Below are 12130 nucleotides of genomic sequence, written 5' to 3' on the forward strand. Positions count from 1 at the left end.
TTAACATCAATGGAGATGATGTCACATCTTTTAGTTCATAAAGCTTCTCGCACACACCAACCGAAACAGATAATAGGTGTTTGCTGAATTTTTTTTTTGTCATTAACACATCAGCTACTTACGACTCACACTTTGGAAGATTGAGACCGTGGAGGATTAGAATCACAGCAACAACAAAGTGCAGCTCCCTCCATGAAAAGGCCTTTTCTGGAGAGTTGTGAGGACAAAGAAATAATGGGGAGACACTGAAACTTAAAGAACAAGAAAAGGAGCAGTCAGAGAGTGCAGACCTTCACCAGGACTTGTTTTGTGTAATGACTGTGCAGTTTTAAGTGGTGTATTTTGTGTGGTGTTTGTGTACTGGTGTGATACAAAATTAATAATAGACATAATTAGAACTGCAACTTCATAACTGCTGGCAGTGATGACCGGGTACCAAAATGTCCCGCATTGATGCAACCCCGCTTTGATCAGACACTTGACCCTGACCCATGACGTATATTTTTATTCAGTTGAATTCAGAATGGGATTAAAATAAATTCAATTCAAATCAAATGGAAGACCAAATAGGTACAGTGCTGCATTGGAGTAATCAGATGGAACCCAAACAAGCAAAAAGCAAAGATGAAGTCATCAGTAGGAACCTGGATAAGATTCGAATTTCAGCTGCTACTCCTCTACCCTCAAACCCATCTAAGCAGAGCCAAGTGAGCCTTATCCAAAATAAAAATAAAAAGACCGCACATCAAAAAAACAATAATTCAGGCTGCCAGACCATGCGTCCGATCAGATTGAAATTTAAAACATATTCTCCATCACTATTTCATCCTAATTGTGAAGTTTCACATTGATCGATGAAGCAGATTAAGAGAATTTTTTTTTTTTTAAGATTTTCGCTCAATCCAATGGAGCTGCCAGACCATGTGACATCAAATATTCATGAATACCTTGGTTTCCCCAAGGCTTGGGGAAAATTTATTATGGTTAGGGTTCAGGATTTTTGTCAAATTTCCCCTCGAACTGTCGAGCCATTCTGGAGAAGAATATTTTTTGTCGGTTATCGGGTAAATCCAATATATCTGCCAAACCATGTGACCTATGACATCATATGTGTGAACCTTTTGTTCCTCATGGATAGGCGGTCATACGTGTAAAGTTTCACCTTGATCTGTTCAGCCTCTTCAAAGAAGATTTTTGAAGTTTTAATATCTATATCTAAATATATATATATATATATATATATATATATATATATATATATATATATATATATACACATATCTATGTATATATATCTTCTTCTTCTTCTTTCGGCTGCTCCCATTAGCGGTCGCCACAGCGCATCATCCGTTATGATCCGCATAACGATTTGGCACAGGTTTTACGCCGGATGCCCTTCCTGACGCAACCCTGATCGTCTCTTATGACACAGGGATATAGTACACCTATTCTAACCGGGGCATACACCGGGTCCAGTACACTGGTACTCACTTCACCGACCTCGGAAGGATAACAGGCTGAGTCAAGCTCCTGGTGTGTATTAATTCAAGCAGCCAACGGGGCTTGAACTCAGAACCTTTTGGATCCCAAGCCACTACCGATATATATATATATATATATATATATATATATATATATATATATATATATATATATATATATATATATATATATATATATATATAGCTGCCAAACCACATGACCAATGACATCAATTTTTTTTCTGTGGACCAATTCATCCTGAGATGACCCTCAAAAATGTTTATACTGATCGGATGTAGCGTTCTATGTATGTAATTATTAAGTCATAATGAAGGCACCTATGACATCATAAAAACGAGACTTATTCCCCATGTTGAGTACTTGCTGTGTGCCAAGTTTCTATTTTTTCCTTGGAGCAGTTTCGGAGATACAGTGGTCCAAAGTTTTTCAGTTTTTTTAGAAAATGGCTGCCACACCATGTGACCTATGATGTCATAATTATAATTATAACATTCTACATTAGTTGTCGCTCCTGTGGTTGAAATTTTGTCTCAATCCGACAAGTGGTTGTGGAAAAAAACAGGTTCTGTGCAGACAAACAAACAGACAAACGGACCCAAATACAATACCCTCTCCTCTGGTGAGGGTAACTGGAGAGTTAGTACAGCACATTACCCCGTGCAGGTGCACTGTCTTGAAAATATTCTTTGTGATCTTGCATAACAGGCATGATGGTCACCATACAAATCCCATGTGTCAAACGGAACAGTCCAGAGCTGACGATGCTCCACTTCGATGAATGTTTTGTTTCCATCAAGGCTTATCCATGCATTCACACAATTACAAACCTTCTGCCAACTCCTCTCGGAAAAAAGTGATGATTTTGGACCAATCAGTGAGAAAACGATGCACTAAACAAATAGGGCTTGGCACGACCATATTTGTCAGAAGAAAGAATTTCAAACAGTAATGCAAACAGTTATGCTGCCCTCAAAGCATTAATATTTTTTGAAGTATTGCTAAATGGAAGGGTTGTTGAAGTGGTGAAAAGGCGATATGTTTTCTCGTGTTCAAGTATATTACTCATTCTCAATAAAATAAAGATTGTAAAAGTCATATAAATTAATTAATTCCAAAACTTTACTGCCGTATTACCGCCATTTAGGTAGTGTCTATTATATCACCCTAATTAAGTGGCCAAGCCAGCCGTTCCTTATCAACAGTTTTGAATGGAGTGCTTGCTTGAGTGCATAATCCACTTGTCCAGTACTGTACAAAAAAAAAAAAACTTGGTAACTGAACACACCCCTGCAAAACTGGAGGTTCTTGGAAGTATGATGAAGGCGATTTGTGTTCTACAGTGTTCATATATATAATTCAATTTAAATGAAGGATTAAACAGGTTTTAAAGGCATATAAATAAACTAATTACGGGTTATACCACCATGTTATCCAGCGTCGATTACACCACCATATCAAACTCGTTACATTAGTTATTCATGCCTGTTTTTTATGTCCATTATAACGCCCTTAAAAACAGTAAGTTTCCTGTTTGGAATGATTTTACATTTTGTTTGACTGCCAGGCAGGCAGACAGGGTTAAAATATTATCTCACTCCTCTCTGCGCATGTGCGGTCGGGATGAATTCTCAGCCAAGTTTCGTTAAAACGGCAAACTTGTCTTCCTATTCATGTTCAGATTCGTGTTCAAAATATAAAATCTCGATTTATATACGTTGTTCCTCGAACACAAACTGATGATCATAAACTGATCAGACGGATGGACGGACATGAACCAATTGCTTAATCCCGCTTTTTCGCTTCACATGTGCATGTTAAGTAGAGAGTTCACAGAACACTTCATCCCAGGCTGTCTTGAGAAAAAAGGACATGGGCAGGTTCTTCGAGCAGCAAATTTAATTGGTCATGACGACATAAAATGCCAGAATATTTTGTCCAAGTAATGCTAAACAGAAGGGTTTTGAAAGTACCAATAAGGAGATTTGTGGTCTGCAATGTTCAAGTATATATTTCAATTGAAATAAAATTTTAAAGGTCGTATAAAAAATTTTTCGGAAGTTTACCACTGTTGATGCAGCGTCTTTTACACCACCTTATTGAACATGTTACATTAGTTATTTGTGTCTTTTATGATGTTATTAAAAACAGTACGTTTTCTGTTTTGAATTGTTTTCAATTTTGTTTGACTGCCAGGCAGGCAGAGTTTTTTTTTATTTTTTATTAAAATCTCACTCCTCTCTGCACATACGTGATCTGGACAAATTCAGAGCTAAAGTACTGCTGAATTACAGGTTCGTTTTCCGATTTGTGTTCAAAATATAACATTCAATTTAAAACAAGTTGTTTCTCGATCATAAACTGACATTTGTAGACAGACACAAAAAACAAAGCGAACCAATTGCGTAACCCCACTTTTCACTTCACATGTGCGGGGTAAAATATACCACATGGAGAAGATTTAAAAAACAAAAAAAAATGAAAGAAAAATCTAGAAAGAAAATCCCAAAGTCAAAGCATCCTTTTGCCACAAGCGATTTGTATAATCACAATAGAAAACACCAAAGGCAAGGCTTCACATGTCCATGGGCTGCTTCGCCTCATTTTTAGCAACCGCTTATTATCGGCAAAAGAGATGGTTAGCCAAAGCGGGATTTCCAGGATTCAGTGAGCGAGTCAATAATCCGATGAGGTTATTATTTATGGGACAATGGACGAGGCTGCGTTGATCGTGTCATCCTCGGCTTCACTACGTTGCAGGGAGAACACGGCGCTTATTAGTGGATTGATTAATTATGGCCATAAACATATAACTGTTATCAATGTAATATCACAATTAAATCCTACTTATCCAAAAATCACGGAAGGAATTAATTTGATGTAATTTCAAGGTGAAATCCTGAGCCCCCACGGTGTTGGCGAAACCATCTTTGAGGAATATGCCGAGGTTTTAATTTTCTCCAACAAACGCTGAGCTATGGGGGTATTATCCCCGAGATATGTTTTGCAAATTACACTTCATGAATCACACACATCGAAGCATCATCTGGATCCATTGGTTTAATACCTGCAATGCCAGGGGGTTATTTTGTAAGCTTTGAGAAAAATCACGGCAGAAATGTGCAAGAGATGGAAGCTTCTAAAATCCCCTTTGGTAAAGTTTTTTGTTTGTTTGTTTGTTTGTCACTTTTGGTCATATAAACGTGTGTTGATTGGATCGCTATGCTCGCCTCTCCACACCTCATTACAGAGATTTCCATTACAGATTTGCTGTATTGTCATGATTTACACCAATCATAATACTATACAAACATTTATTTTGCAAAAATTTATTTGTAATATTGGTGATATATTTACTTGTAATTTATTTGTAATATAAAAAGGACCAAGTTGTCTAATCTGTTGGAAAAGTGTCAGGGGTCGAAAGGGATTTGAAGAGCTATAAAGGTCTAAAGCAGTGTTTCTCAACCTTTTTTGTCCCACGGCTCACTTTGATTTTCAAAAAAATCGTACGCCCCACCATGATTGGAGACACTCCAGTGTATACTACATATGTATTCAAAAGGCTTTATTAAAGCTTTATTGAAAATTTTATTCAATTGCTACTCACTTCAATGGGAAAACTTAACAGCCCTTCATGGAAAAACAGCCCTTGACACTGGCTGCAGATTTGTTTGATTCGAGGAACCAATTTTGTCAGGTTCAGCCTTAAATCACCACGTTTCCTGATTTCCAGTAGATTTCTCTCAGCTTTCTCTCTCTCATTCTCTCGAAAGCGATCATATATTAATTCATTAATTCTGAATCCTCATGCCCCACAAAAATATTTCCATGCCCCACCGGTGGGGCATGCGCCCCACCTTGAGAAACACTGGTCTAAAGGGTATAAAAGGCTGATTGGTAATGGAACACAAACCCCAATTGATGGGGTAAAGGCTGCAGACAAGCTGTCTCTGCCAGAGGTTCGGAAAGCAGTGGAGAATCAGGATGTTTGAAGAATCTGATCATGAATGTCACCAGAAATCGGCCACGACTTAATGGAACTGGATAACTGATTACAAGAGCACCGATGGGTGTGTGGACCAGCAACTGTTAGCCAATACACCGTCCATACGTAAGTACGTCAAATTTTCATCAAATTCCCCTCGAGCAAGTATTAAACAATGCTATTGAACCCTAGGGTTATGGTTAAGCATCAAATAAATGTCACAATTGGGCCGTAAGGGTGTCTTCGGACATTCAATTGGAATCATCATTCATGTGTCATGACTCGTGCAAGCAGCTTCAAGTAAGGATCATTGGTGCTTACCTAGAGGCCTAGCAAGTCGAGACAGCTCTGATCCGTTCCTATGAGGGAAACATGGTAAGTGTAGAATGCCTTAATTATGTCGAGTTTCCTCCAAACTTCTTCCAATTTAATAGCAACTGTTTAAAAATGTAAGTGTACGTTGAACAGAATTGACTCAATAATTTGTGGTTATAATAATATTTATGTCTGGAAGGTATGCCCCATGAAAGCCATTATAACCTACTAGCAAAAACCCATGCTCCGCACGGAGTTGAATGAGTGGCAAAAGGTGGATGAGGCATAATAGTTGATGTTATGGGAAGCTGGAGAGTGTGTCATTAGGGATGTGATGCATTATGGTTATCGGTCCTTAGTTTTCTAAAGGACCTCCCTGTAGATGACATTTTGGGTGAGTGTCTTGTTGCTGAATAGTCCTTGTGAGGAATTATTGTCCACTTTGATAGATATATAGGAGTAACCTCTTGCACATAAAAATGCAACATATAGTTGGCCATGGGAGAACATGGGGGCTGGGAGGTATATTCCAAGTTTGTCAAATGTTTGGCCCTGGGATTTGTTTGCGGTCATCGAGTATGCGAGTCTGACTGGAAATTGCATCCTCTGCAGTGTGACTGGAAGGTTGGCATCTGATGGGGCAAGTTTAACATGATACAGGCCTAGCCCAAGACTGAACAGGAGCAGCAATATTTTTAAAAAATAAATCTTTACTTTGTATGCAATGTTTCTTGTGTCAAATTCACCTTCTGAGGTAGTCAGCATGTGCAGAAGAGGGTTTTTACATTGCAGATGCCGTTTTCTCGGAGTGGCATTACGCCTCTCGGCGGTGACGGTCTGTCGACGACAGATGTAATGACGTCAGCGAATGCCCGATTATGTCATGACGGAATTACGCCTCTCAGCGGTGGTCACACGTCGCCATGCAAACAAATGTAAAAATTAGAAAATCGCCCAAAATTCCCAAACCTGTCCATCTGGCACAATCTCACATGCTGTTCATTAAACCATAGACCACCAGCATGCCGAAAGTGGCAACAATCCGTCCGGCAGTTTTGAAGGAGATACATCAAATTACGCGCAGACGTTAACAGAAATAATATATAGATTATACACCTCAACACGGACTTCACCCAAGGTGCAAATCTCCCTTGGGGAGCGCGGTCAAGTCAAATCACGACAACCTCAGTCATTACTCTTTGTCCTCCTGTGAAGTTTCGCTGTGATTGGAAAAGTAACGATTGAATGCATTGCATCACGGTCAAAAAAAAGTCAGACAAACAGCAAATTGCATATTTTCGGAAGATTATTAGCTTTGTAAGGAAAGCTAATTGTGGTGCCTGGCAGGATAGCAGAGATGTATCTGAGCTGTCTAGCCCGGGTTCGAATCCTGACCCAGCTATAAACTGTCTTGCCAGTCTTTCTGTCATGATATTGTGAATTATATGCTTGTTTGATTGAATGTTTTCTTCTGGCCTGTACATGTGTGCACACGTGCCAATAAATCCGGCAGTTGATCCATGCAATGTAATCCCATTCGTGCACGTCATCATTACATGGTGTCAGAGATTTGGGATTTTCTTCATCACTGGTGATGGAATTTAAACTGCCTGGTTATCTCTGGCTGGATGGGAATGGAGCTGAGAACTGGCAATGCTGGAGTAAGGGCCTTGACTGGTATATTGAGGCTGCCAGCCTCGAGTCGACGAGCAACAGTCGAAAGGTCGCCATCTTGCTGAATTGTGCTGGGCCAGATGCTGTGGATGTATACGAGAACCTCCCATTTGAGTCAGCAGTTGCTTTGAAGGTATTTGAAACTGTCAGAGGCATTCGACATGTACTGCAACCAGCGGAAGAACCTTGTCCATGAGCGATCCAAGTTCTGAGAATTTGCTGGGTCTGAAGGTCAGTCATTCAAATCGTACTTGAACAAGCTGCACATCATGGTGATGGCATGCAAATTCGCCGAGACTGATACCATGATCATGGATAAAATCATTTTTTCCATGCGCAACCTTGCCTTAAAAGAGCATCTCTTACATGAACCAAGACTAACTTTAGAAAAAACGATAACTCTCTGTTTGGCTGCTGTCGAGTCAAGTAACTCTGTTGACTTCCAGTTCTGGGTTTGGAGCAATGGCAGGGTCTTTCAGGGCTCTCTGCTGGCGATCTCAAAGTTAAGTTTCCGGTTGTTTTCTGTCCCGTCTTAACTGTTTATTTTCTCACCTCCATGTTACTGTGTGTTCCTAGTTCGGTTTTGTTTCAAAAATCGTGCTATTTTGTGAGTTTTCATCGACCTTGTCGTACCGGGTTGCTTGAGGCCTACCCATCCTTCCCCTCTCGGTGGACGATCGTTTTTAGTTGTATTTTCTCCATATTACCTTCAATTCCTATCTTCCCCACTTTCTCAACGTCCCCCATCCTTCTCAACTGAATACTCTGTTTCTTATCTTAAATCCAAAAAAAAAAAAAAAATACCTTTCTCCTTGCATCCCCACGAGTCCCGATCCTTCTTCTTCTTCTTCTTCTTCTTAGTCTTCTTCTTCCACCTTTTGACGGCACACCATCTTTATTCCACTTTAGCTGACCCACTATCACCATTACTTTCACGATTTCTTCCTACAACCTTCCATTCCCGAATCTTACATATTCTTCAAAAATCCATCAAAAATTAATAATTTTCCTTGTACATCCTTTCGATCTATTCACCTGCTGTTACCACGTGTTTCTCTCCCCACCCTCTTCCTGATACTTTTCATTGACCCAGCAGCTTCACTCTGCGTTTACCGTTCCATATTCACCACACACTTCTACAATTTCACTTCAACCTTCCCTTTTCCGAATATTCCGCAATCCTTATTTAAAATAAATAAATTAACATTTGACTATACACCTCCCAAAGCCACGTTCTTCTCTCGTAACCACGTGATCTGTTTACACCCCCTGCGTTGACCGATCCAAATTCACCATTCACCTCACGATTTTTTTCTCCATTTCCATTACCTCGTCTGATGAAAACTCTCTCAAACAACAACAACAATAATAATAATAATAATAATAATAATAATAATAACAATAATAATAATAATAATAATAAAAACGATCACTTGTGATGCTTTATCTTCATTCAAAGTGTTGTACTCATGACTGTTTCATAATGCACTCCTCTTCTATTTCAACAGACTGCTCTCAATTCGACCTTTCCTTCATACCTTGCCGAAAAAATCCAACTGTTACAACGTTTCTTCTCTCCATTCTCTCAATTCGCCTTCATTTCATCCATCAATAAATGTGTTTAATCGCATCTCTGAATTAAAAATGAAAAAAACACCCAGTTTGTGATGAGTATTCGCTTTCCATCAACCATTCTTTTTTTCCAACTTCAGTGACAACTCACCCCTCTCACCCCTCCCTCTCAAAGCAACCATCACACTCTTCTCCCTCCAAACCTCCCTTTCACCTTTCTCAAAAACTCTCCCCACTCACCCTTCCCCGACTATTCACCCCCATTCTCAAAGTTGCCCTCCTCTCATCCACAAAACTGCCTCCTTCCCCTGCCCTCTCTCCTCCATCTCTTCACTCCACCTCCTCAAATCAACTGCCTTCTGCCCCCTCTATCCCCCTCACCACAGACCTTTTGTCCTCCTCATCCGGCCCCCTCCCCGCGCTATTCTGCAATCCCCCACACTCATTCAACAACTCTCCTTACCCTCACCCCCCATCTTTCCTTGTCCTACCTTCCCCTTCCCCTCCCCCCCTGCACCCAAAGCCTCCTCCCCTCTCTCTTCATTAACAGTGTGGATCTCAAATATCCGGGACCTTCGCTCAAACCTTTCAGATCTTTCCAGACAAGTTGTGATGCATTATGGTTACCGGTCCTGAGTTTTCTAAAGGACCGCCCTGTAGAAATAAAAAGTTGCCACTGACAAACCAGGCATTATCTGCCGAACAGAAACGTTCCTCCCTCAAGACGTCTCCGACTCCCAAGTATCTCTCCCTGGTTACTCCCTCCTCCAATATGATAGTCCCTCGTCAGCCTCGTCCTGGTGGAGGAGCTGCTCTCTTCATCAAAGACTCTATTCCTCACTCTCCATGCACTGCCCTCACTCCCCCACATCTCCAGGAATACCTCTGGCTATGCCTTCCCCTCCACTCCCACCTCATGTTTATATGTGCACTGCACCGTCCACCAAACAGTGATGACTCCATCCTCATCTCACTATCAGAATACATGGATCAACTTCTATCTTCTCATCCAAACTCTCTCTTCCTCATATGTGGTGACTTCAATTGTCATCATGTCAGTTGGGTAGGTGTGGGTACCTCTCTCACCTGTCATGGCACTCCAGCAAAAGCTTTCTGTGACTCAATCGGTCAATTTCCCGACTTGGATCTCAACCAATGGTACTCTATCTCTTCTGGATCTGATTTTGATAAATTTCCCTGAAAATATCTGCTCTTCTTCCTCCACTCCAATCGGTTCTTCTGACCACATCCTTTTCAAAGTGGACATCTCTCTGGCTGTTATCAGAGAACCACCTCACTGCCGTCAAGTCTGGCATTTCACTCAAGCCGACTGGCAGGGTCTCCAAGCAGCCATCAAACTTCGAGACTGGTCTCCCATCGCTACTTTCTCCAACATCAACTCATCCTGGGAATTCTTTCAAACAAACTTGCTCTCCCTCATGCACAGATGTATCCCCTCTCGTCTTCAGTTGTCCTACCCTTCCTCCCGCCCATGGTTTACTGAAGCTTGTGGCGAGGGAGTTGTCCTGAAACAACTTGCCTTTGCCTCATGGAAAGCAAACCCAACTGAGGGTAATCTCAGTTCCTTCCATCAAGCTCGGAACAAATGTGTACCTATCCTCAGGAGGCCAGAAAACAACATCTTTCTTAGCTCAAGTCTGAACTCTCAAACTTCTCTCCCTCCTCCAAATCCTGATGGCATCTAATCAAATCCGTTTCCAGTGTATGTTCCCCCTCCATCCCCTCCCTTACCTCAAATGGCCGCACTGCTGATACTGCAAGTGAAAAGGCTGAATGCCTTAACAGGGTGTTTGCTTCAAAATATTGTGTTCCTAACCCATCATTATCTCTACGCACCTTACCCGGTCGCACCCAACTGTCCCTGGACTCTGTGTCCTTTTCTCCTGACAAGGTGGAGAGCTTGCTGTCAAACCTCGACTCAGATTCTGCAACCGGTCCAGACGGCATCAGCCCACATGTCCTAAAAACCTGCTCCTCTGCGCTTGCTCAACCTCTCTCTATTCTATTCACCCTCTCATTTGCTCAAGGTCATCTGCGATCTGCTTGGAAATCAGGAAACATTACTGCCCTGCATGAAAAGGTGCAAAAACAAATACCTGCAACTACAGACCAATCATCAGCAAGGTTTTGGAATCCATCATCGTTTCAGACATTAAATCCTTCGTCTTCTCCAATGTCCTGATTTGTGATCATCAATTTGGTTTCAGACCAGGTCACTCTTCCCTGGATATGCTGCTTCTGCTCTCCCAACAATGGATGGAGGTCCTCAATGCCAGACATAAAATCAGAGCCATGTCCCTAGACATATCGTGTGCTTTTGACATCGTGTGGCACCCTGCCATGCTCACCAAACACTCTTATTATGGTATCCAAGGCCATCTCCACTCATGGCTCGCAGACTTCCTCTCCTGTCGCAGTCAACGTGTGGCCCTAAATGGAGTTCTTTCATCCCCTCTTCCTGTCCAGGCTGGAGTTCCTCAAGGTAGCGTTCTGGGCCCTGTTGTTTTTCTAGTTTTCATCAATGATCTCTCCGACTCTCTGGAAAATCCTCTTTATCTCTTTGCTGATGACTCCACCCTCTGCCATATCATCTGTTATCCCTCAGACAGGCAAGAAGCAGCTTCTTCGCTCACTGCAGATCTGGATAAAATCACAAACTGGTCCAACACGTGGAACATGTCTTTCAATCCAGACAAATCTCACACTCTCATGATGTCTCTCTGAAAGGACGATTTGGAAACCCCCCATCCACTTTCTCAACAATCCTCTGGAAGAAGTCTTTTCTCTCAAGCTTCTGGGTCCAACTATCTGACATGATCTTTTCTGGGAAAACCACATTTCCAACCTCGCCTCAAAAGCCAGTTGCCGACTGAGAATCCTCCATCGTGCAAAGTCCTTCCTCGGCCCACCTGAGCTCTTGACCACATACAAAGCTTTCGTCCACAGCCTGATGGAGTACTGCTCTCCCCTGTGGGCTGGTGCTCCTGCCTCCCACCTTTCTCAGCTTCACGATGTGGAAACCAAGGCATTTCGCATCATTGGCATCTCACGCAATGAGGC

The 12130-nt window shown here is 41.6% G+C and overlaps 1 protein-coding gene across 9 annotated transcripts in view; it reads right to left on the bottom strand.

Moving 5' to 3' along the window:
• LOC147011040 (uncharacterized) overlaps positions 1-8564 on the bottom strand; it is a 73456-nt gene extending 64892 nt beyond the window's left edge. For 2 of the 9 annotated variants that reach the window (XR_015052365.1, XR_015052359.1), the window contains exons 1-3: positions 8282-8563; positions 6550-6640; positions 5810-5847 (exon numbers count right to left, since the gene is read on the bottom strand). Coding sequence is in view for 2 of the 9 variants with exons in the window: in XM_085859452.1 (XP_085715578.1) it covers positions 8282-8404 (123 nt within the window). In the remaining 7 variants the exon portion in view is untranslated. Of the gene's footprint in view, positions 1-5809; positions 5848-6549; positions 6641-8281 lie in introns of all 9 variants that reach the window. The other 7 variants (XR_015052358.1, XR_015052363.1, XR_015052361.1 and 4 more) reach the window with 6 other exon arrangements.
• Positions 8565-12130: the final 3566 nt, after the last annotated feature.

This window comes from Eptatretus burgeri, chromosome 16 (assembly GCF_056783735.1).
Source record: "Eptatretus burgeri isolate ZD-2024b chromosome 16, Ebu_testis_v1, whole genome shotgun sequence".
In the NCBI taxonomy this organism is placed as follows: Eukaryota; Metazoa; Chordata; class Myxini; order Myxiniformes; family Myxinidae; genus Eptatretus; species Eptatretus burgeri.